A 26709-nucleotide genomic window follows, 5' to 3' on the forward strand; every position below is an offset into this window, starting at 1 on the left:
ACTGAGAGCAGTAATTAAGCCAAATCTTTACAAAGTATATGTATTTTTTTTCAGATGACAAACCTACTTTGTCTGTAAATATGCTGTACACAGAACTCCTCAAGTAGCATTATTTTAACTTCACCTTGTTCAAATCCTCTCATTATCACCCTTTCCTATCCAATTAGTTATTTGAAAACATAGTTAACAGATCAGCTCTTCACAAGTCAAGCAGAAAGGGCTGAGTCTTTCACAAGTTGCTGTTATGCAGTATTTTTTTTAGCTGGAGATGTATCCTTTTCTACAAATGAGAAAGCATTCATTAAAATAATTTTATGCAAAACTCCAAACTGACTTGAGCTATTTTGCAAGGAAGAATGTGGTAAATATTTAGTATCTAGATCTGCAAGGCTGGTAGAGACACTCTGCAAAATCCATGCAGCTGTATTAAAAGGTGGTCCTACAAAGAAGGAGAAGTGGGAGTGAATCCACATTTTTCAGATTTTTATTTTGTAAAATTCTCAAAATTGTGGGTTTTTTTCATTCCACTTTCCTTCCACAATTTTTACTGCTTTATATTGTTCTATCACATTAAATGTCCCAAAACGCCTATCTAACTATTGAAACAATAAAATTGTGAAAATTTTGGCTTGTTTCTTAATATTACAACCGTTAAGAAATACACTAACCTGCCTTCTCATTTTTATTATTTTGATTCTTGTGAAAACAGTATGACGAGAGTAAAAATTGCTGACATTATTCAATAATATTTTATAACTTTATTTCTCTGTTACATGTCAACTAGGATCAAAACATAAAAAATTGTTCCCAAAGTTTTATTTGCATGTGGGTTCTTTGCATATGCATCAGAATTGATCTCATGATTTTTTTATGCTTGACGTATTAAACCATTAAGCTGTCAATAAATGTATTTCCATTTTATTACCCTGTAAGTGATAGATGCAGTAATCTTGCGGATTAGACGTTAATGGATCTCACTTGTGGTTTGGCCGGCTTTAGCCCATTAACTGACAGCTGGCTGGGGATATTGCACAAGTTTTTAGGATTTATGGGCCATATTACAGACAAGGCTTTCAGTTTGTGTTGTGGCTGAGTGATGATAAACATGCATCACAGATTTTAAATGTGTTCTCTTTTTTATTGTGTTGTTTTTCTTTAAGATATTAAGACTTTCGGTTGTTGTTTTTTTTTAAAGATGGAGCAAATACAACATTTAGAAATATAAATCTCATTTAAAACCTCACAGTTGGTTCAGTCTGAAGTTATTGTTCCTTTGCTGACTCTAAACTTAAATTTAGAATGTTAATTTATGGGTTAGATCTGCTGTAAGACAGTTTTCTGCCTTGGCAAGCAAAACTTTCCTGCCCCCAGTGTCAAGAAGTGAATACAGGCTAATGGTCTCATGTGAGGAATTATATTTTAAAAATGCAAACTTTTCTACCTGTTACTGAAGGTCTTGTACAATAAAGAAGCAGTTTTCAAACAGCATCATAGATTTTTATTGTGTTGTTTTATACAATGAGGTAATTAGGCTTATGTGTAATTATAAACATCGACATGAACCTAACGTACCTTTGTCAATTACTTTTGTGGTATCTGTGTTGTTATCTTGGTTTGTAAAAGTCATTATATCTGTTAGACTGTTAACGTTTTGTCATTTTACAATAATGGACTTTTATGCATCTTTGGGGGGGCATTTTATGTAATAAATCAACACAATGTTATTCATTTTAATAAAGTGAGAAAAAGTTTTCAAATGTAAAAATCAGAGTGTGGGATCTACTTGTATTCAGTCCCTCAGCTGGTTCTTTGGAATATATGTCAACCAGCTTTGCACATCTTGAGGCTAAAATGTTTTTCCATTCATCTTTAAAAATAGTTAACTGTCAGATTGAATGGAAAGTGTCCACAAACTGTCATTTCAAAGTCTTGCCACTGATTCTCAGTTTGACAAATGTCTGAGCGATTGAATCTGCCTTTGATTTGAATCTATCTTTGATTTTGATTTCTCAATTGAGTTCTGAAAGCAGTTTGGTAGTACTGAATTTAGAGGTATGAGAGTAAATGACTGGAATACATACTAACAGCATAGATTTTTTTTTCTTCAGATTTCAACTGTAAAGAATTTTAAGAACCATGTTTTTATCATGTTTTTTTTGGGGGGTTTTTTATCATCTTTTTTTTTCTCCGAAGAGTTTTTGCGGCGCTAGTGGCTCGTATTTTTGACAGTTGGCAGACAGGAAAGAGGGCAAGGAGAGGGGGGAAAACATGCGGCAACTGCCGGGACCGGAAGTTGAACCCGCGATGTCCACATCGAGGACAGAGGCCTCCAAACGTGGGGCGTGCTAACCCCCTGCGTCACCACGGCACCCCCCAGTCTTATTTATTTTACAAATATTTGTGTTGCTCTCAAAAAAAAACAACAACAAAAATAACAAGAATAAGAATAAGAGTACTAAATGAAAACGATGAATAATAATTTACACTTGTAAAATAGGTTCTGATAGCTATCTAAAACACATTAAAATGCACTATTATGTTAACATATACTGAAAGAAAACTCCTGCTGTAATTTTTTATTCCTTTGACACTTTCAGGAAAAATGCTTTCCAAGTCATAGCTGTGGACGGAGTTTGCAGCGGAGTCGTACAGTTTCCCACTGCTGAAGACTGCTTGGACTGGCTTCAGGCAATAGCAAGCAACATCTCCAGTCTCACCAAGCACAATGTGAGTAAGAAACAATAACAGCTTTTAGAGCCCTGTCCCCTGTGTAAAACAGGGGGATGTTGGGCATGTTGTTAACGCAGCACTCACACAGTCTTGTTGATTGTCTTAGAAATGTCAGACAGTATTAGGTAATGTAGACAAGTAATAATGTGTCTTCACACTTATCTCAGAGCCAGAGATTGCACAAAAAAGCCATACCGTTACCCTACACTTCCTCCGATTGTGTTATTTAACATTCATCATACATAATCTTTCAATAATGACATCAAGGTACAAGTACAGCAAAGATGAAGCCAGGCTTTATCTTTTTTTGAGCTATGCTAAAGCTAATGTGGGAAAATACATCAAGCCGACTGAGCTCAATCATGGAGAACAGCTTGCATAAAATCTCTCTGAAAGTGTATAACTTAGAAACACTACGTTAAGAATAAAATGTGCATGCCACATTAGGAGACATTGCCTTCAAGATGTGTAAAAGGTCTGAAAATGAATGTATTTTTAATGCAATAGCTTAATCTCTGGTGAACATTGTAGAAAAACCATCCTTGTGGATATATGTGTATTTAGCTAATGGCTGAATGAGGACATTTATTTAACTGGCCTGCACAGTAAGCAGGATGGAATGAAAATTAAAAAACAAACTACCGACGTTGATTGTTGGAGAACTGCAGAGAAAATGGTTATTTTGGGGTCAACAGGTCTCTTTGATAGCGATGAGCTACTTAAGCAGCTGTGACAGTTGTGGAGAGCTGGACCATTGACTGAATTAAAATTGCTCAAGTATCCAGCTTCAGAGCCCCTAGTGGCTCTTTAAAACCTCCACATTGACTCTTGACAGCTGAACAGCTGAAAAAAAAAAGATCATAGCAATGTGATTGAATAAAAACAATGGATACAAAATACAAGTTTCTAGCAGCATTTTTATATCAACTTTTATGCAATTTACACAACAGTAAAACTAATCTTGCTAGGAATAATTAAGAAAAAGACATTTTTGTAATTTTTTATGCCAATCTGCATGTATTTTTGGTCAAACCTTACTCCTTCACTTGAAAGTAAAATTGTTCTTTAGTTTGAAAATCGAGACAAAAAGCTTTTAGATTATATTTCTAAAAACCGATTTAATCTTTTTCTCAAAAAAAGGAGGAAAGACTAAAAATGGCTCTTTGGATTCTAAAGGTTGTTGACTTTTGAAATAAGTGATCCCCTGAATCCAAAACAGTGAAAAACAATAAACATTAGTAAAATATTACCCTCCTGTAGTGTTAAAATAAAGACGATTGTGTGTTATTTGAGATCTGAAAGTTATGTTTTACATTGACAATTGATAATTTCCTTCAAATAAATGCTCAAATTAGCTTTTAATATTTTGGGAAAATATTTTTTTTAAATCCTGTTTTATTGAAATTATAAAATGTAATCGGGATAATTATCTTTTTTTATTCCTTATTTTTTTCGGCTTATAACCTAAAGCAAATCCAAAAACCATCACAGACATGGTTCTCCCTTCCTTCATGACAGTCATATATCCTGTTGAAAACTATTGGGATGAGCTGATGAGTAGAAAACACAGGGACTCTGAATGATTCAGAGAAAGATCAGTTTGGAAAGATAGTCTATAGTTCCTCTCACTCCATGCATTACCCTTGTAAAATGTTAACGCAGAACAAAGCTGCTGTTATTGTAATACTACTACTTTTTTGTTAAAAAAAAACCCAAATCTATTATTCCCTAACACCGGATTTTTTAAACCATCGCCATAAGTACTCAGTAGTTGATTTCTTTCTCATTTTAGTTTGTTTTTTGTTTCAGCAACAAAAGATTAATTTATTTTCAGGCTTTTGACACAACCTTAATATATTTTTGCTGTTTCTTTGTTGAAATCTCTAAGAATTAATGAGGAATTATGAAGCTTTGGACCTCATAGACGTAAACAGGCCTTTGTGTTGGCTCTCCAAGGGACATGAATGTGGCATAAAGCTAGCAGCAGAATAAAAACTGAGGATTTTGTAATTATAATGTGGCCATGGGGAGGGTTTTGTGTCTGGGTGGGGGGGGGATAATGGAACTCTGGGTAATTGGAGTGGACCAAGTGAGGGACACACTAAACATAACACACATGACTCACTGAATTTCTCACTTCAGCCTTGGCATTTACAAAGGTGTTTGATCGAGCTGCAGGAGTAACATAGACTGGTGCATGAGGTGCAGATTTCTGCTCAGAAGATCTCTTTGTTAGGGTCGGTATTGTGAATGAAATTGATGAGCCACCAGTGCATTTCACTATTATTTGTTTGGCTCTTTTATAGGAGATTGTGTGATTTATTGTGCGAGTTTCATTTCGGTCATCCGATTTCTTCCTGCTTTCATCACACTGAGGGAACACCAAAAAGGCGTTTGGGACGTATAAACTGTTATTGATTTGTTCATCATGAATCATTATTGTTTAATTTCAACAGAGTCCTAAAGAGATCTTTGAAAAAGTGTAAGAAAACTGTACTTTTAAATCTGACTCACAGAAACATTTAATTGAAACTTTATATTTTTACATACTGTATAAAAAGAAAATATGGCAAGACGACCCCTTTTCACTAATATTAAATCACACTGATGTTGTCCTGCTTCAGGTCATAGAAAAACAAAAACTATCCCTTTCCGCAATAAAACTTCAAATACATCGGTTTACATTTCCTTGGTATTAATAAATTATCCTTTTACACTTTGTGACTTGGGTCAAACCTTTGTATCAGACCAAAGGACTTACAAAGTTGTTTTTTTGTGTGTGTGTGTGAATATTCAGTCTTGGATCTATCTTGTAATGTTGCATTTGAAACAATGCCTTCTTCCTTGCTGAGGGGCTTTTCAAACAGTATTAGTCTGATTTCTCTGTGAATATGACACACTTACCAACTGCATACAACATTTTCACAAGGTCTTATGCTGCTGTCTGGGGTTTGGTATGTAAATTTGGCAGCAAAACACATATTTGTCTCTGGAGCGCTGAATCCATCTCCATGCTAAATGTTATGACATATGGACATTCTCAATCTGTCCATATGTCTGGATTGTTTTGGATTGTATTAGCAAATAAAAGTCATTTCGGTAATGCTAACTGACCAAAAGTAGAAAAGATTCGGTTTAATTTAATCTGAAAAATATTATTTGTGAATAAAGGGTGTGTTCTTTTATAAATAAAATCAGCTATTTGAACTATAGCATTTCGAAAATAAATTACGGAATAGAGTGCTTTGTTGCTTGCAGATGTCAGTCTTTTGAACAATCTATTTGGAGTCAAACACGTATCATTTGTCACAGTGAGACGCTTTCATTTCTTTGAGCGATGGCAGAGGAGGAAAATCCACTCTACTCTCAGCGCTCGACAACCCTCCATAAAGGCTCAGTGATGTTCTGGTCTAGTGGCTGGAGAGGCCATCTCAGGGTACATGAAGCCCCTCTTGAATTTGTTTAGCGATGCATTTGAAGGCATCATTGAGGACATTATGAAAGGAAGTACTTGCTCCACTGCGCCTAATGACTCCCACCAGTCAGCTGCCGCACAACAGTGCTATTGCACGCTGAACTCCGTCTGCCATTTTATTTTCAAACACGATTTGTGAATCAGATATGATGTTCGGAGAAGGGTTGATGATGAGTAACTTCTAATGACTCATTGCGTTCACGTTTGGGTACTCTACTCTTCCCACCATGTCGGGTTTCTCTACGTATTGACCTTAAATGCAAGCCTACTTTTTTTCTTTTAATCACTGCTCGGCTTCAAGTCTCCAGCTGTTTCTAGAAAAGTGCAGCCTGAACACTCAGGCTCCAAGGTGCCGATTCAATTCAGTGGAAATCTTTAAAGCTCTACTTCAGTAACATTCAGTAGCTCCCACTGTTAAGTGTATTTCTAAGTTCAGTCAGCGGGCATTGGGCTGGGATCACTCTCCCTTCTTATAGATTAGGTTTTGTCTCTTTGTGCGAGTTTAAAAGCAATCTTGAAGGAAAATTTGTGTTTCCTGTAACATGGTTGCTTAACAAGACATTGCTAATAAGGAAAATAAATAGATGCATTGCTGTTTAAGTCTGCCATAATGAATTAAATTCACAAATATATAATTTTAGTATTTTTTTTTATATTTTAAAGTGAAGATATAATGCTTCTTACTTTTGATGTAGCGCTTGTCTTATTTATGACAGGGCACCGCATGTGTATTTGTAAAGTCAGTTTCCCTCAGCAGGAAATATTTAGTGATTTTAACAATTAATTGGGATACTTAAAAATAGAAGAAAGAGCATAAGAAAGAGATGATGGCATTAAATATTTTCAAACGAAAAAGAATTTAGAAAAAATAATGCATAAATACTGCAGCCAAAGATTAAAGGGATTTGACTTTACAGAACATTTAAAAAAGGAGACAAACAGTGGTAGATTTTTGTTTGCACTTCTCAGAAGTTAAGACGTTGAATTAACTTTCTTTCTTAACAGCAGCTTTAAATGATCTGACAGTTTTTGGAGGCATCAGGAGTTCAGAAAGCGTGTCTACCAATTGCTTTGTGTTGATAATGTGAACACATCCCAGATCTCTTCATGCTTCACAGTTTAAATCTGAATCAGATGTACAGTAAATAGGAATCATTTAATGCTTTAAAAGCATATTGAAATCTGAAACGTCCATTTCCTGTACAACCTAATCCCTAGTGGGCTCGGGGGGGGTTCACTGGTGCCCATCTCCAGTGAACGTTTCAGGCAGTGAACGTTTGTCAAACCATTCACACACACACTCAGACCTTGGTGTAGAGAGACCAGTTTACCTGACAGTCATGTTTTTGGACTGTGGGTGGAAGCCCGAGTACCCGGAGAGAACCCACATGCGAACTCCATGCAGAAAGACCCCGGGCCGGGAATCGGACCGAGGACATTCTTGCTGCAAGGCAACAGTGCTACCAGCTGCACCACTGTGCAACCTAAGAAACAAGTGCATTAAATTAGAATGCTACATTCAGGCTTTTAGTCAGACTTTTGTATAAAATCAATAAAACTCAATTTAGATTTAGTAACAGTGTGAGTGTGTCAAATTGTTATTATTTGTTGTGTATTTTGACTTAGGTATAATAAAATCCCTCCAAAAATAGATTATAGCCATAAAAAAAGTTTGCAAGATGATTTGGAAGTCCCAGTTTTTCTGCACAACTGCCGCATGATACAATGACAAGTAGACAATTCTAAAATCAGCATGGTTCTTATGTATTGTCATTTATAGGATTTAAGTTCTTTGGTGTAGTTTTTAAAAACATGGTTCCTTGTGAAATTTCTTAAAATGGAATTAAATGCGTGGGAAATATTAATTTTGTATCTATTTTGATCTGAATGTGGTAAATGTTCAATAATAAGAAGTCATAAACTAAGACAAATTCAGGAAAAAACATAATCAGGAACATTTAAATAATAATTATTAACCAAATAGACTAAGAACCAACACAATTTGTTACCAGTAACAGATTAAATAAATTGATCACACATTTGTTTCTCTTTCCATTCTTGCAGAGGCCAAAATATTTCAGATATGATTTCCTGTCTATACTTTTAGAAGAGGTGGATTATTGATTTTGAGTTTAGAAGTTTAGAAGTGAACTAATAAATCTCTCCTGATTTGAGTTAAAGCTTCACAAACCTGCAGCATAAAGACCCTAGAGCTGAATCTGAGAAAACCTGCTGTCACTGTTCCCATAAATTCGCACCCAGCTCACATCAGTCTTTCCCCCCTCCCCCTTCACAGTTTCTCTGCTGAAATAAAAACATAGCTTTTCTTCTCTCCGCTCCCCAAAAAACTTCAGTATCTTTAACAATTGCTCACTCCTCTGGCTTGTTCTGCTCTCTGTAGGAGGATGGACTTGGGAATGGACATCTTAATTTGGTGCTCTGCTTCTAAGAAAGAGTTATATTGATGGTGTAGCTGTGGATTAGTTGTGAGTGATACCTGTGACCTGAACACAGGGTTTTAATTTGAAGCCTGACTGCTCTCTCTGCTTTTATTACCAGAGAGAGAATTGATTTTTTTAAATGGATTTTTTTTAGGAAGAGCCTCTGGACTTCATGGAAATGGCTGGATCTATCTCGTTTTGAAATTTGCATGCTTTGAATTAATTGAGTTCTCCTTCAATATGTGTGGTTAATATGTTGCAACTGAAATGTTTACTTACTTTGCCACTGTAACTATGAGGCACATAGGGTCTTTAAAATGTTTATGACATATGTTACTGTGGGTATTGATGCTCCTGTTAAATTTTGCAGGTGAAGAAAATTAACAGGAATTTTCCAGTAAACCAGCAGGTGAGCTCTTCTATTAATTATTCAACATACTTTATTTTACATATCCTTAATGTTTGTGCTTTAGCCAACATAAAAACGGAGTCAATTCTGAGCCTTTCTGTAAGTCACAGAAGTTACACAGGCCTGCATTGCCAGCTATTACACCACATGTGAAGTGCTTGCATCATTTAAGTCCATCCACTGGGGGATGATCTGAAAACAACTTAAGTGCTTTCAGTCAGTTAACTCATCATGTCAACCTTCAGTCTAAATGGAGAAAATCAAACATGCATCAAGGGCTTTCTGCTTATTTACTGCAGCTTCTGCCTCACAACAATAAAAAATAGCAGCCATGCAAATTTAAGATTATAATTCACAATGGAAAGTTACACAGTGTCACAAATCTTTTCATTTTGTTGTTTTGTAAAACAGGAAAAGGTCTTGCCCTATTCTTGTCTGTTCATACCTTTATTCATTATTGTCTGGTGGGGCTGTTGTTATATGACTTCATTTCCTAGTAGTTAGTTTATTCGTTTATTCTGGAGTTCTCCAGATCAGTGTTATGTTCCTCTTGGTTTGTACATTGAGAAAGATAATAGACTCCTCTGTCTTCACCAGGAAAGAAATGCAACAATCCATCAGAATTTTAGGTCACTGAGCGAAAGCATAATAAAAAGCCTAACGTGAACTCCAAACTCTGGATGATTTTTAGAGAATTAACTGAAAGGAATAGTCAAAGATTCCTGCCTCAGTGTAAAGTTTTTACAGAGTTTTTAAGACCAGAGGAACCAACAACTGACTTTGCTGATTTTATTCAAAACAATTATTTTGTGCCATGCAGTTTTTTCTCCCCAAAATGAGTAAAAAGGCTCAAAATATAGTTTGTATTTTTTTCTGGAAACATTCAGTGGAAGATTATGCTGCTGCAGTTTAGAAAAGCATTTCTTTCAAGACTTTTTAACACCTTGATCAAGACATCATCATCCTTCTACACATTTGTATATAACATTTCCTATATATGACTGTGAGAAGATTTCAACCTTAAATTATTTAAAAATAAACCTTGATGAAACCTAAAAAGATGTTTCAAATATACTTTATATTTAAAACAGATTTCTCCTTCTTCTGAAGAATATTGACACGTCCTAACCTCCCTATTTTTGAAAATCTTAACATTTTTTCTATCCCATGTTTTTAGATGAAGAAATAAGTATGACATAGTTGTGTGAGAATAATTTTTGTTAAAGCTAAAATTCTTTGACTTTTCTCACACATTTTTAATTAACTGTGAATAAAACCAGTCCTTGATTTGAGGGCTTTGTGAAAAAAAAAAAAAAAAAATGAATCAATGAATCAGAGAAGCAGCTTGGGATCTTTTTTTTTTTTTTTTCCAGCCCCAAACTGAAACTCAGAATGTTTTTGTCATGTTGTCAGATGAAAGCCTTGGGTATACGTTTGCTAATGAGGAGTAGGAGGAACTGGATATGAAAGCGTTTAGGCTTGTTTAGTCGCTTGCAGGTCTATTTCAAACAGGGTGACTGGACTTTTGACAGCCTGTTCACATGTTACGGAGACTTCACCTCAAACAAATACCAACTTCAAGCTGAAAACCCATAGAGAGATCACATCCAAATTTAATGTCAGTCTACAATACTTTCCCCAAAAGTCTGGGAATCATCAGGACTTTTTCACACTTGGCTTGGCATATGCAACATACAGCAAATGAAACTATGTGCCTTGTCTTTTGAAAACTGAAGAAATCTATCAGGGGAAAAAAAAGCATCTTTCAATCCCAGGTATTAACCATCAGGGAGAAATGACAGTAAAGGTGCCAAAGTTTATAATTCTTATAAAGAACTGTAATTTTACTTAGAGATTTGGTGCATTTTCTTTCTTGTTGGACCATCAAGATGATGCAGCACATTTTTAGATGCTATCAGAATTTATCAATTGGATATTTGCCTAAAGTCCATCTGGATAGGGATATTTCTACCCGGATTCCTATCTGGATAGAAATATCCCTATTCAGAATATCCCTCTGGATAAGCAGGGAAACATGTTTTAGATGTTTCCCTGCTTTTACACACATTCAGAGAATTACAGTTCAGTACAAGCCTGCTAATCAGACTTTAATTTAAATCATATGTGCTGAAGCCTGAAACATTGATCATCACCTAACATATTATCTGGAATAATAAAGTTCATTTTGTCATTTGGTGTGAGGACCACACCAAGTGAAATGTTGGGGGTCTAAACAAAGCAAATGTTGAAAATGCATAGATTTCAACCATTTTATGTGCGAGTCATGCTGAGGTGTCTTTATTTCTCTGCAGAAATAGCTTTTTTAAATATTTTTCTGAAAACTTTTAAAAGGTCTTTTCCTGCAGTTTTATTCATTTTACGACTAGAGTTTTGAAACTCATTCTCCACTGTGTCATTAATATCACCCACTGACCTTCACTTTTTTATACAGCCAGTCTTACGCACTCTCTCTAAAAGATTAAATGTTTGACAAATCTCATCTTGGTCTGTCTAGAATAATGGGGATAATAATAATCAGTCTTTTCTAAAACCAAAACAAATCAAATAGTTAGTTGTCCGTCTTCTGAGCAATTTCTGAAAAAAGTACAGATACTAACTTGTCACTGCTGAGTCAGTTTGGAGTTCGAAGATTGTGCCAAAATTTGCACTTGCCAGAATATAAGTAGATTTCTGTTTTCTGAGATAAAAATTGGAATCTTTACACAAGAACTCTTTTCTATAGGCTCATAAAGACAAAGGAAGTTCAAAAATAGTTTCTACCGTTGCAAAATCCTTCATTTTCCAGGCACTTCACAACTTTGCAAAGCTGGATTTAGTACTAAATATTCATGGTTGAAAAGTTCTTTTGATTATTAGGTGAACATAGTTATTTCATCTTTCTTATTTCATGGCTAAAATATAAAATTTAACACCTTTAAGGTCATGTTTAATTCCAGTTGAATTTTATTTTACTTTATAAAGTACAATGCTGTTGACTTTATGTGACAGATTATCTACATGGGCTGGGTCGATGAGAAGGAGCAGGACTCTGTTCAGGACAGGATGTACTCACCAAAGTTCCTCGCTCTGAGGGGTTCCTCCCTCTTCAAGTTCACAGCTCCTCCCGTAAGCATTCTCTTGTGTCACTTTAATTTCTGTTTCATCAGATCAAACTCCTGTTTCTTTCTGCTGCTCTTCAGGGAGGAATATTGAATTTTCATTTAATGCTAATCTATTGTTGAGGAAAGGGAGGGGGCATGCGTTCCTGCTTAAGAAACAGGAAGCAGCTCACTTATAATCATTTGTGGTGCATTGATCTTTGTCTTGATTGATGATGATCATTTAATGTGTTTACATTCTGGCAGCTATTTGGGTTATTATGATGAGAGGGATAAGCTGTCAATGCGCCTGTTGATGGCAAGAGATTGATAGATAACTGAAATTGCCTGCTGATGGTGACTGTGCTGATATAAATGGAATATGCTAATGTGAGAGGATGAGGGAACATGAGAGCTTGCACGTTCAAAAGTCAGGACATGCTTTGTTATTAATCCAAACTAGTTATCTGGGATGTTGGCTTCCTTCATGTGGAAGGATGTAACTGGAATTTGAAAGGTTGCAATGGGTTTGAAAAATATTTATAACCTGTTGACTTTTTTCGGTTTTGTCACATTACAACCATAAATTTTTATCGGGATTCATATACTGGTGAAGTAGAAGGAAAATACAAATCTGAAAAGCATAGAGTCGAGTCAGACCCCCTTTAGAATGACATCCTTAAATCCCATACGCTCTACTTGTGTGCATGTAAATAAAAAGGCCTTGGTAACTCTGAAGAAACTACAGAAATCCATTACTGCTATTAATAGTGCAGTTATTTTGAAAAAAGCAAGCCATTATTGAAAGAAAGCCATATGATGTCCCATTAACAATTTTCCCCAACCCATGTAGAGAACACAGCTGAGACATCGAACAAGGTTCCTTGTCAGACAACATTATAAATGAACTATGTGGCCTACATTCAAAATATTATGTGGTGAATAACTAACATGGCACACCACCCTGAACTTACAATGAAAATTGCTTTTCACAGGCTCACCCTGCGAAACTATGTTTAGATTTAAGATTAGTATAATTTTCCTTCTGCTTCACAAAAATGCATTACTTGTATCATAAAATCTCAATCAAATAAATTGAAAATGGGAAAAATTCTATTCGCAAGTTACTGGGTACATCAATCAATCAGCAAGGACATATGGTAAATGTTCCAGTCCTTTGGATTTGACGTTACTAGCAAAAGCTCTGTGCATTGTTCTGTAAATAGTTTTTTCTGTATGTAAAAAGTATTCCCAAGCAATTCCCATTGAAAAAAAAAAAGAACATGCCGTGTTTCCTCTTAGGCACAGCTACTGATCTTTTTATTCCTCTCCACTGAGATTTTCATAAATCAAACAACATTCATGTGCTGTTTTCAGGTGACAACGTGGGACTGGACCAGAGCAGAGAAAAGCTTTACCGTGTATGAAATAATGTGCAAAATTTTAAAGGTATCAGTCTTTATTTTTCACTCAATTCCCCAAGCATTTAGAGCAGCGGATCTCAAACAAAGTAAACCAGAATATTAAGCAGCAGAAGTGAATCTGAGGGATGCTCTTATATGACTCACTTATACAGTACATTTGCATGTATTCTTCTCCACAGACAGACTCAAGGCTTGTAGTTATTATTCTATGCAGGTTTCAGGTCACTTTGAATTTGATGGTGAGAATTTATCTGCCATTCATTATCTAAAAACGGATTTTGAATAGCTTGATATGGATTCACAAATGCAATTACCTGTAGGCTGAACTTAAATTGCATTTTAGTTTATAGAAAGCTGTGAGACGACACATTAAATTATGATTATTTAAATTAGTAATGCCTGTCAAGGAACTGTGCTGCTGTCTTATCTGTCAGCTTGCTCTGTGTTATCTTAGGACGGTGACCTTTTGGACAAAAGGAGACACTGCTTCAGTGTTCAGACAGAGAGTGGGGAGGACATGTTCTTCAGCGTAGAGCTGGAGTGTGAACTGCTGATCTGGGAAAAGGCTTTTCAGATGGCCACGTTTCTGGAGGTGGAGAGGATACAGGTCTGGTTTTTATACAACAGCCTCAGGCTGTTTCAGCACAGTTGTTTTAGCACAAAAAACTGATAACACTCTCGAGACATCTGTAACTGTTGTAACATCGTATCTTGCTGTTCTGCAGTGTAAAACATATGCTTGCATAATGGAGAGCCACCTCATGGGACTTACAGTTGACTTCAGCATGGGATTTGTGTGCTTCGATGCTGCTTCAAAGGCAAGTTCATGACAACCCTCTGTTAAGCCTTCAGCATCTCCATTTATCGGTTCATTTTTCAGCATTGCAAAGTTGGATTTATGTACACATTTTTCATATCAACAGTTTTGTCAAGTTCTGACCTGCTGATGCCGATATTAACCATTTATTGCAGTTCTACAAACTTTTGCTGTCCAGTTTTTGCACAAACTAAAAAGTCTTCACATTAAAATGTTTTTGGTAAAATAATTTATTCATTATTGAGCTGTTGCTGTAAAAAGTATTTAAGTATATATAATTTCCACGACAGATTACACCATATGTAATTTTTTTTGTGCATGCCTCAGAATGAAAAAAGTGGTGCACACTTGCGATTTTTTTTCTATACGATTAGGAAATAACTTGTCTTACGCAAGTAAGCTATGATGTCTGAGATTATTTAAAATTTTTTTTTAACTATAAATGACCTACAAGCATTCTATTGTGATGAATTAGGACTGGAGGAAACCTCATGCTATGTGTGGGAAATGGGGAGCAGTCAGTGTTACACAGCTCTACGGTTCAACAGAAGTTTGCAAAGTTTTTTAGACAAGGACAAAATGGTCAGAGTTTACATTTTAAATCGTCTTAGCTTCTTCTCTTAACAACGAACATTACTGGTATGCTTTGCATGTGGTGAGCTCTACAACTCTCTGTATTACATGTAGAGCTATTGGACCTTTTCCAAAAGAAAGCAAATATTTCCAAATTTACCAGAAACCTCTGTGATTTTCAAAATAACCAAGTTTTGTTCTCACAGCAAAACCTTCCACACTGGTGATTGTTAAAATTAACATGACCCAGTAGCGCTTACCGAGCTAGCGTTCACTGATTGAAAACGAAAAGTGTGAAATTTTAGATTCTGCCTCTTCTGAGCGGTGAGTATCTGGTCATACAGTTGGCCAACTTCTATGTTAGGGCAGGGGAATCCTCTGTTGTCCATTCAAATATGGAGGAGTGCTCTCCTCAGCGCATGTTGTATACAGTTGGATGGAACAAATCATGACGCCTCAGCTGACTTTTTTTGTGCTGCTGCTAACTTATTCTGCTCACTGTGTGTTTCAGGAGTTGTGAGTTCATTTGTTTTGACGGCTGAACCCCTCTCAGCTAAAACCTCTTAATGCAGCGTACAGTTCATTTTGGCCTTTCCCCAAGTCTCACAGGCATGCATACAACTCCACTGGTGCACATTATGTTGATGAGGGGGACACAAACACTGCCATATTGTTCTCTACGATTTTGGCCCTAATTCCAGCAGTAGGTGGCAACAATGTCCCCCAAGCATGACAATAATGTTGCCAGAGCATTGTTTATGAAGAGAAATTCACCAAGCACAATCCATATGTAAACTGCAGTAGCAGACAATGTGAGTGGGATTATTCCATAATTGAAAACTGCTTTTGGCAAATTTGACAAGCATGCTGCTTTGACAGAAACCAACCAAAATGTAACTGCTTGACAAACAGATCTGTAATCTGCGGGTTCAAAATACAGTCAGATCTTATTCTATCTCTGCAGTACTGTTTCCACATGGACAACATACAAAGCAAAGACTTGATAAAATATTTATGGTTAATCTCCATCACCATCTATCTGCCAGTGCTTTTGTTTGGAGTTTTTTCTCTCATGTCTGCGGTTCTCTTCTGTGCTCACACACAAGTAAGCTCATCTCTGACCTTTAAAAGATGAACACACAGTGAGTGGGAAGATGAATCAATGCATGCATATGGTACTTACTACTGTGTTGCATATATTAGGACATAAAATATGTAAACCAGAACAGCTCAATGAAGTTATGTGATAAACTGTGGCATTGTACTCAGACAATACCGACTTCAAGTTTGAATTTTGCGAAGTTAGGCAAGATAACTATTTATTTATTTTACCCATGCTAGAGTTTCAGCAGGCAGCAGGAATTTGAAATTATGTGCCATCTGGTTGACTAAGAAATGCTATGTTCAGACAACAAACTGACACAATAATCCATGGCTTTATTATTTATTCTCATATATTCCTGACCCATTACATAGAGTTGGTCTTCAATAAACTCACCTCTAGCTCCTGATAACACACTTGCATGTGTCAGGGACTCCTTGTGGATATAAATTCTTGAACATGACAATGAGTGTAATGTACTCCAATGGCCTTCACAGTAACCAGATCTCAACCAAGGAGGATGCCTTTGGAGAGTGGTAGAAAGGAGACTTGTGTAAACCTATTGCATCTGTATGATGCCAGCATGTCAACATAGTGCAAAATCCCAGCAATGTTAGAAAACACCTTGTTGAATCTACACCCTTGAGAATTAAGGCAGTTCTCAAGACAAAAGAATTCCCATCTGGTCATAGCAAGATGTAACTAGTAAGATAGATGACTGTATATCCCTGTGAGTACATTTTAAATGTTGTACAAATTAAAAAAAAAATGCATTGCTAAAATCTGCATAGTGCTCAACATGAGAAGACTGACATCAAAAATTATTCAATCAGTCTTAGGCTACTTTAACAAAACCTTGACAGCTGTTTGCTTAAAAAATATGAAAAGAATCAATGCTTACTATAAAAAGTAATAACCTCCTGCTAAAATAGTGTAATATAGCATCATATTGCTTAAGTCATTTTGACAGACTTGGGAATCTGGGGGTGTCTGGCAGTGAGATGAGAGCAGTAGATCCTTGTCTTCAGGGTGGCCCTTCTGTGGTTCTGCTCTCCTCTGGTGAGACCCATGGATAGTAAATGTGACGGGGACTTGGGGGGGGGTCCTTAGACTGCGTCTAATTAGTTGTACTCTTGTAGACCTCCTGGAGCTCTTCAACATTTATTGTAGTGCATTGTGTTAAGAGTTAGACACAGCCACATTAATATCAGAATGAAATGTTCCCTAGCAGAGTATTAGCAGGGTAGTAAATTTCTTAAGTGTCGTTTTTTCTGGCTTGACTTTTCTTCTATGAAGTAGCATACAGTGTTTCCAATGGAAGTTTTTGTTCTAATATTGAAGTGGCTACTTCTGGTATAATTGTCTAGCATATTTTTTTATAATTATTTTATGATTAGTAAACAAAATAAAATCCACATTTTTTTTCTTTACAATTTTATGATGAATATAAATTTCCCAGTGGTAGGCATCACAGATTACATTTGTAATTGAGATCTAGTTTACTTCTCGTCTTCCATTGGGACACTGCACACTCTTTAGACATAAGAAAACACTAGGGCGCAAAATATCTGCATTTGATGCTTCACACTTAAAAATAAGTGTTTTATTGTTCATACAGTTGAAACTAGAGGTTCACATATACTGAATGAAGTTAAAATCAGACAAAACTTAATGGCTATAATGAGCAGTTACATTTGGAGAAAAAAAGTGGACATTTATAAGTCAAGAAACACCCTCCCCAACTGTGACATATGGCAGCAGAATCATCCTGTTTTGCTTCAGGAGAATCTAGTTAATTTAATAAAATAGATGACATGAGGAAATAACATTATGTGTAAATATTAATGGAACATCTAAAAACATCAGACTACTGTGAGAAACTTGTGGAAAAAAAATCCAAAACATTTGCCCCAAATCATATTAGTTCGAAGGCAACGCTACAAAATGTTGAGGAAATGTAGTATGCTTGATGTTGTCGAGGTTGGACAAAATTGCAGACAAAAACTGGGCATTGTCATAATATGCATGCTCATTAAAAAACAAAAACACTTACAGAGACAGTCTTCAGGGAACCAGATACATGCCACAGATGAGCAACCCTGAACAATAGAAAGCAACGGCAAAACAACAAGGATGGGAAGCAACTGAGGCAAAGGTAGAAATGACAATGCAACCCAAAAGCCTAATCAGATGGAAATGAGAACAGCTGAGGGAGAAAGCACGCAGAGGAGAACGAGGTGATTGAGAACATCTGTGCTGAGAGGCAAGCTGGCACGCTGAGGGAGAAAGATAAAAAGAGCAGGAGAAATGGGAGACCATAAAACTTAAGGGGGAAAATCCTGAAACTATCATAAACAGTTAACAATAAGAAACAGTCATTTAAGGAGCCTCAATCTAAATGTACAAATGAAAATACAGACAGAAAAGAACTTAGAGAGAGAAAACCGAAATGGTGAGATTTAAGACGCAGAAATAAAGGAGGGATTCTAAATAAGACACACAACACAGAGATAACTCAGGTTTATGACAGTATGTAAATATCTCATTTTAAAGATATTAATAAATAAAGTTCTGAGATCTTTTCAGTCTTTTTAGCAAATAGAAATATTTTTTACTCTGATTTAACTTCAGACATGACAGTTTTTGTTTGTAAATTTCTGGTTTCACCTAGTTAAATGTTTAAACCAACCAAGGTAAACCCTTGATGTATTACACCTTTTGGAAAGCGTGAAGCGTGTCAAAACTAATAGCAGAACCTGAGCTGACCAGAGGATTTAGGGATAACTACACAAGGTCCCTGCTCCTCTCATCCTATAATTTCAAATGCAAATTTCTCAGTCATGGATGTTTATTTTCTTTTCTTGGTTTTCTAGAGCTTGAGAATACCTACATTATATTTGCAGACCCTGCTCACAGTCACTCTGCAAATACAAACTAACATTGTTGATTCAGCTGGCAACTAGCTGCTACTATAGGATGCTGACTGATCTTAGTCTTTCTGTTGGCTTCAAATGGATAGCTTGGAGCCTGTAAAGATAGATAGATTCTAAGGTGAATGTGATCTCACGCAGTAATGAATTTGTTTCTGCCAATCAAATGTGTGTTCTTTTCCTTGGGGAAGCAGAGCCTGCCAAGCCGGTGATCAGCCAAGCACATCAAAGTGTGGGGTGAAGATTGCAGTTGTATCTTTTTCCTTCAGTATTGTCTGTTTGTAATCTACTTAATTATTATTTGATTTTATGGTTTTGATTTAAAACGTAACATGTCTCTGAGGCATCATCTCATATGATTTATGCTTTTTGGGCCTTCTGATGCCAAACTGTGTGACACAGTAAAACGGAGAAACAATGAAAGATTATTTTAACCATTGTTTAAATTGTGTCTTAACATTTCCAGACCAACCGGAGAATTTTATACCAAGCAAGAGGAAAGCGAGAAATATCAAGTCCTCTCATTTAAACTCATAACATTACTTCCATTTTCTTTTGTCTCGGGTCAAAAGTCACACCTAAGCAGGTTTAAATTTTGAGTGAAGATACAATACGACTTTCTGTTCCTCCGTGACAAGGACATCTGTTTGTAGTTGCATAATCTGGTGAAATACTCTACATTATATACATTCAATGTGCATCATGTTTAAACAACATAAGTTTAAACATGACTCAGTGATGTGATTAGGTAAACCATGAGAAGTGCAGAATGACAGATTTAATCCTGCTTATCATAATGTCTTGCACTATTTGCTGCCATAATACATTTTGATACCTATTCAATAGATTTTTTTTTTCAATTATTTGTAAATTTTGATTTTATAAACCTTGCCTTTCACTGGGACTCTCTTTACTTTTTGATATGTTATTCTGCTCATTATTCTCAAATTTCCATTCTGATTGAATTGTTTGGTTTTGGTTTTATATATTTATTCTTCTTTCCAGATCATTGGAAGTGCACAGAATTTCTTTTGCAAATATTTTATTAATCACAGAGCAAAATGAAATACTATAACTCATATTACACAATTTTCTTCAAAGAGTCGTAGATATTGATGGCTGTGGGCAGAAAGGATCTCTTGTGGCAGTCAGTATTACAGTGGTTCAAGTGAAGCCTGTGCCTGAAGGATGAAAAAAAGTGTCCTGTTTAACAGTGTCTTGAGTACAGCCTCAATACCAGCCTCCCTCCTGTTTCATGTGATAACATTGTACTAAAACCTTTTTAAAACATCAGGGCAAAACCCTGAGTGTTGTTTTGAAAATCACCAGTACAGATATTTGTGAGAAATAAATAGATTTCAGCTTCTACTTAAAGAAAAAACACTGTAGTTTTCATGGTGAAGCTTTAAAGCTCTACTGCAACACAAATAAGACTTTTCAAAAAGTGGGCTCTATTTTAGTATGAATTTCTCACTTTTGGAAACCTTAAAAAATTGTGCGACTTGTTTTTTAATAGAGAAAAGTGGTGTCGCTACAGGGGTCTTCAAGAGGGTAATATCAAAAACAGTGGGGAAGTGGCTTTTAGTTAGCATTTAAAATTTCCCGGAAAATGAAATGTGCTGTGTGGGGAAGGCTGTCCTGGCTTCACTTGATCTAAAACTAATTTAAAAATATTCAAGTATAATATGAGGGCTTTATTGTTGTTATTAAAAAGTGATGCAGTACTGCAAAGAAGTTCCTGCTAAATAATCCAATATTGGTGGCAGATACTGGGATGACATTGATTATTTTCCTTTCTTGTCCTGGTATTTTCAAACCAGGAATCTTCAAGAAAATTTATAATGTTTTTGGAAAGTATAAATATGATCTGTTGTCTATATATACACTATTTCAACAGAAGAACTGTACATATAAGCAACAACATTAAAAAGAATCCTATGAAAACATGTTGAACTTGCATTCAAGATTCCTCTTACATGCATAAAAAATAGCAGCTAACAGACTTTGAAAAATTACTGTGTAGCATAAAATAAAGATAATGATAAGCCATACCATAGTTCAAAGCTGTACTTCCATTGCTGCAATAAGTTCAGTGCTGCAGATGTCTAGCATTTTAGAGTGTCACCTTCTAAATCTTCCTGATAAAGTTCCTGTGATTGGCATTGAGGACAAGATAATACTCTATCATTACCTCTGACAAGATTAGCATGCATGAATTTCAAAGGCAAAATAGATGAGGTGACACTTCTGCTGCACTCTGATTATGCTTGGCTATTACCCGCTGTAGATTTTTACAAGAAAGCCGGTTTCAAAAAAACATCTGATGCACATGTCGCGTTAAAGCATGATTTTTCACACCGCATTTAACCAAATTGTTAAAGTTGTTCCTACAGTCCCAGAAGCAGTTTTCACTGTCTAACAGCGTGTGCACACTGTGACATAGTCATGTGGAAAGCACAGCTCACTGTCCACCTGAGGAGCCTGAAAACTGACTAACTGGGAAGCTTTTGTTTACTGATTTTAGCACTAATTGAGTCACCGAAGCGCTACTTCTTATTAAATTGTGCTGCGAATTCTCACATTTTCTCCACTGGCAGCAACAGCACATTCATCTCTCACAATGGATTGTACTTGACTAATCTGCTGATGTGCCTCATTTCCAATCAACTCCTTGAAGATTTTATTATTTATAATTTATGAAAAAAGTGACTCGAGAAGAAATCCTGTAATTGAATTGTAGTGAATATGGAGATTTAGTTTTCTTTTTCTTGTCATTTCAGGCAGTACTGTGGAGATACAAATTCTCCCAGCTAAAAGGATCCTCTGATGATGGAAAAAGCAAGATCAAATTTTTATTCCAAAATACAGAATCCAAGTCTATTGAAGCAAAGGTGAGTCTGATTTTACAAAATTGTACAAATTGAATCATGATACTAATGGTTTATTTTTAAACAAACTAGTGTTTAGTTTATTTAAAAAGGTATATATTCTGTTTTTCCCCTTGTTTCCACTAAATCAGAGAAAATGTTTTTCCCATTTTAGATTGTTTTAAGTTTACCAAAATAATTAATTTTATTCCTAAATATATAATAATATAATACAATTTTCAGATAATTTATTGATGACTTTTTAAAAACTTGGCATTTATATACATTAAAATTACTGATAGAATAATCAGATGATTGAACAAAGGGTTTTGTAAAGTGGTCACCACAAAACCCTAAATGGGAGCATGCTCAGCCCCATTAAAGATTTGTAGGCAGAAAAGTTGCTTATGAGTGAGACGGACTACGAACTTCACTTAGTCACATCAGCTTTGTCAGCAGGAATGGTCCAAATCTCCACCAAACTATTGTGAGAAATTTTGGATGTCTTTATTATTATTCAGACACTGAGCACTTGGAAAATAATTTTAATGTTCCTCGCTGACCTAAAAATAAAAAAAATAAAATAAAAAAAGTGAGAAAGAAAGTGATTGAATTTCATTTTACTGAAGCAAAAAAGTATTTGGGGTCTTTTACACAGTGTGTGTAAATATCTGTTTTTATCTGTAAATGTTTGATTTTCTGCTTTCGTTTAGGAGCTGGAGTTCTCAAACCTCTTTGCTGTTCTTCACTGTATTCACGCTTTCTTTGCTGCCAAAGTTGCTTGTCTGGACCCAGTGTTTGTGGAGAGCCAAGGCAGCGCTACGACTGCTGGGATTCCTTCTCTGTCCAGCCTCTCTTGCAACTCACAGACTCCAAAACTGAAATACACCACTTGACAGGTGCTGCTGTCTCCGGACCTCTTTTAAAAGACCAGAATCGCCTCAGACGACGGACAGCTGAACGAGGATCAAGGCTATAAGTGTGTCGCAGATAGCTGGACGCGTTAGTAGAATAAAGACCTCTTTGTGAGTATTACACTTGATATCTCTGAAGACTTCAGGAATTACTTTGGACCTGACTTTGAACCTCTTCTTTGAAAACCTTCTGAGAGCGACTCGATGGACATGAAATGGGTTTTTGTCTTTCTTTCAAGCCTCAGACAACCACATGATTATCATATCAAACAGAGATTGCTGGTAATTTCCCTCAGTAGTTTGTCTTTTTTCTGTGAAACTTCACTGAAAATCTTGGGCTTGATGCATAAAGATGTGCACACTCATGGCTCTATGGTTTGTACTCATAAAAGCATATGAATTACTTTCTGTAGACTACCAAATCCTTCATTTGCATTGGAAGCTAAGTACAAATTTACTTAAGATTATTAATTAGCATGGGATTTTCTTAACATCACAAACTGACTCTTTATTTTTTATCTGGGGATAGTAAGGTGGGATTTTCTCTTGGGATAACAGCCTTATCTTAGTCTGCGAGCTAATTTGGATGTGATTTTTTTTTTTCCCAAGGTCACAAGTTGAATATTCGTTCGTCTTAAGAAAGCAAGCCATTTTTATTTCTTTGTCCCTCAAAAACAACATCCATTTTCTTTGAATAATGAGTTTAATTGCTTTTATTATTAATTTAAATGTGATTTTCTTTCGATTGCAGGCTGAATATTCTTTTATCTTGAGCGAACTGACCTATTGATTATGGTGCAAATGATTATTTTGCACCATAACCATTAAAGAAGGCACAGTTTCATTGTTCACTGTCATTGTCATGACACTTCAGTTTGGTGCCACAGTAGTTCGATGATCTTTAATGGGTCATTTTCACATTTAGAAATCTGTCCGTTTTATATTCTTTGTTTGCTTTTGTTTCAAGATTCCAAACTTATTTAAAGTTATCTCAAGAAAGTAAATATTTTTATGCCAAAACAACTAAATGTACTGAACATAATATCATTGTTAAATTCATATGATTACATAAAATGTCTTGTTTTCAAATATTGAGGCAAATAACCCATTATCACTAGATAACATTTTCTGAGCAGGACTTTTCTCAGTTTCATTGCAAAAATCTCAATAATTATGAAAGAACTCCTTTTTTGTACTATAAATATATAGCCTGACAGGAAACCCTCTATTTGGGATATATACATTGAGTACAGTATGGTATTCAAATAGTTAGTTCTCATTTATGTTCTAGTAAAACCTTTTACAATCATGATAAATTATCTCCACATTTTTCAAATTTTGCTTCATTCTATTTGACTGAAATCACTCGCTAAATAAATGGTCTGAAAAATGGGGCTCAATATTCCCATAGCATAAATAGTTGAAGGCATATGTATGTTTTTTCTGTGTGTGTGTGTGTGTGTGTGTGTGTGCATATGCATGCGTGTGTGTACACATGATTTATGCATCTAGCCTCTGGAGTTAAAAATATGAAAAAGCACTTTTTTCTAAAACATGTAAACTTGTTCAAAGAAAAAAAAAGCCTTGACTGGATTATAGTCAAGGCTTAAATGAGTGACATTACACTCATTTTAAGTGTTTTTGTGTTTTTAAACGGACAATGTAATTCAAGACTCATTTAAAGTCAGATTTATTTCCCTCAGTTTAGAGTCCACATATAACTAAAAAGCAACATTGTTGGTGAGAGAAATGTATGTTTTAGGTTGTTTCCTGTGTTGTTCTTGCCTGACACTCAGCATTGTGAAGTATAAACACATCTACCGATCTGCGAATCGGTAGATGTGCGATCTGCGAAATGTGTGAGCATTTGTGAGTGCGAATGGGTGAATGTGACTCTAGTGTAAAGCGCTTTGAGTGGTCAAAATGATTGAAAAAGCGCTATATAAATTCAGTCCATTTACCATTTACCATCTGTTTTTGGGTCAGGTTGGCTGAAAGTCTATTGCTGTTTATTTTGTTGGTGGATAAAGAAGATGACTTTGAATATCTGGTTCATCATAAGTAGTCTCAATTGGACAAACAACAACAACAAAAAAACAATTTCTGTTTATAATATCTCTTCTCAAAACAATTATGTAAATAAACACTGACATTTGAATAAACTCGGATAACTATAAGCATAACCTGAAGGACTGTCACTACTACTTGGCATTAAGGTATTAAATATTTGTTGCGTGCCAGAGGTAAAGAAGCTCATACACTGATGCTCTCTTTGTCATTTACTCTTCGAACCATTTAGAAGTATAAAATCGGCCATGGTGTATTTTTTTATGGTTGCTTAAGATTACCCTGTAAATATTGCATTAATGAGAATTGGTCGGGAGGAAATCAGAAATATCCAATATTCTAGCTTAAAATGCTTTCAGTTACCCCTTTAACCTGTCTCTGTTTCAAACTGTTTGTAAATGCTGTAGAGTGGCAGCTAAACTATCATAATCACAAAGAGTTCAGGTCAATTAAAGTAATTATTCACACTCTTACCTCCTATTTACAGAGGAGGAGGCCCCTGAGTAAGAGAAACTCTGGAGGATAGCAAATTAAAAGGGGTCAAAGTCTTTTCGTGCTGTGCAGCCTTGTTAAGGCGTCTGATGGAAAGCGATGGTGGTGCAGTCTATGCAAAGAAAGTCTGTGTGATGCTTTTGTGCTTTAAAAACAATCTTGATAAGAAATAACCGTGCCACACAGGATCCTTGAAGGTAAGGTTGACTTTATTTTTATTTTATTATTATTTTTTTTTTTTGCAGATGTTTTAATAACAGATATGCAGTGAAATAAATCAATAAATGAGAACTTTTGTATCACGGCTCAGTCATGAGTGAATTTACTTTGCTCAAATACAATCCTATGGTATCCCATGGTTTAAATATTTTGCAAGCCAAATATTTATACCGTTTGATCCTTTTCCACACTTTTTGTGAACTTTTTCCACACTTTTCACATAACTATAAATTTTAATGTGGTTTGTTGGAAGCACATTCCAACATAAGTGTGAAGTAAAAATACCCCTTTATGCTATGATACCATGAATAAAATCAAGTGCATTCGGTTAGCTTCAAAAGTAGAAAGTAGACTCTGGTCTGAGTACACCCTCAGACACACACCATCCCTACAGTGTAACATGGTAGTGGCTGCTTCATGCTGTGGTGGTGAGTCTTTTCTTCAGCAGGATGAGGAAAGCTGGTCAAAGGTGACAGGGAGACTGAAGGAGCAAAATACAGGATAATATGTGAAGGAAACCAGAGAGATGTTGCAGAAGACTTGATGTTCATCTTCCTGCAAGGCAGCAAATCCCAAAAAAAATACCCATCCACAGCTGCAGTGGGTCAAAGTTCAGACTTTGACTTTGACATAGAATCATCTAAGAATCTACATCATAGGTAGATGCTTAACATAAAGTCTGATTGAACTTGAGCTGTTTTCTATAAAAGAGCGGAGAGAAAAATTGCGGTTAAAATTGATCTACTAAATATTTACAAAAACAAATATATGGCAAAACTTTCAAGTTTTATTGTGTAACAAATATTAACCACCATTACTTTCTACTAATTATGCAATACTTTCTGTTGGTCTGTCAAAAAAGATATCAACACCAACAAGAAAACCAATTTAAATGCATTGAAGTTTGGGGTTGTAATGTTGCAAAAGGCAAAAAAAAAGGTTTAATCGGTAAATACTTTTGCCAAGTACTGTAAAGATGTTGTATCAAATTAAATATGCACACTTCCATTATGGCATCCTTTTTAAAAAAAATAACATTCATCCTTCAAAACAAACTCCCACAGTTTCTCCAAACTTATTCTGAGAAATATTCCCTAGGACCTTGTCAGGGTTCTTCCGCCCCTGACCTCAACATATAAAAAATTTAAAAG

The 26709-nt window shown here is 35.7% G+C and overlaps 1 protein-coding gene across 1 annotated transcript in view; it reads left to right on the forward strand.

Moving 5' to 3' along the window:
- sntg1 (syntrophin, gamma 1) overlaps positions 1-25706 on the forward strand; it is a 59475-nt gene extending 33769 nt beyond the window's left edge. The window contains exons 12-19 of the mRNA XM_055033822.1: positions 2598-2727; positions 9017-9055; positions 12065-12181; positions 13531-13602; positions 14032-14184; positions 14303-14399; positions 21784-21890; positions 22580-25706. Of these exons, the coding sequence (XP_054889797.1) occupies positions 2598-2727; positions 9017-9055; positions 12065-12181; positions 13531-13602; positions 14032-14184; positions 14303-14399; positions 21784-21890; positions 22580-22762 (898 nt within the window). The 3' untranslated portion in view covers positions 22763-25706. The remainder of the gene's footprint in view (positions 1-2597; positions 2728-9016; positions 9056-12064; positions 12182-13530; positions 13603-14031; positions 14185-14302; positions 14400-21783; positions 21891-22579) is intronic.
- Positions 25707-26709: the final 1003 nt, after the last annotated feature.

This window comes from Poeciliopsis prolifica, unplaced genomic scaffold (assembly GCF_027474105.1).
Source record: "Poeciliopsis prolifica strain line A6 unplaced genomic scaffold, Auburn_PproV2 SCAFFOLD008, whole genome shotgun sequence".
Taxonomy (NCBI): domain Eukaryota; kingdom Metazoa; phylum Chordata; class Actinopteri; order Cyprinodontiformes; family Poeciliidae; genus Poeciliopsis; species Poeciliopsis prolifica.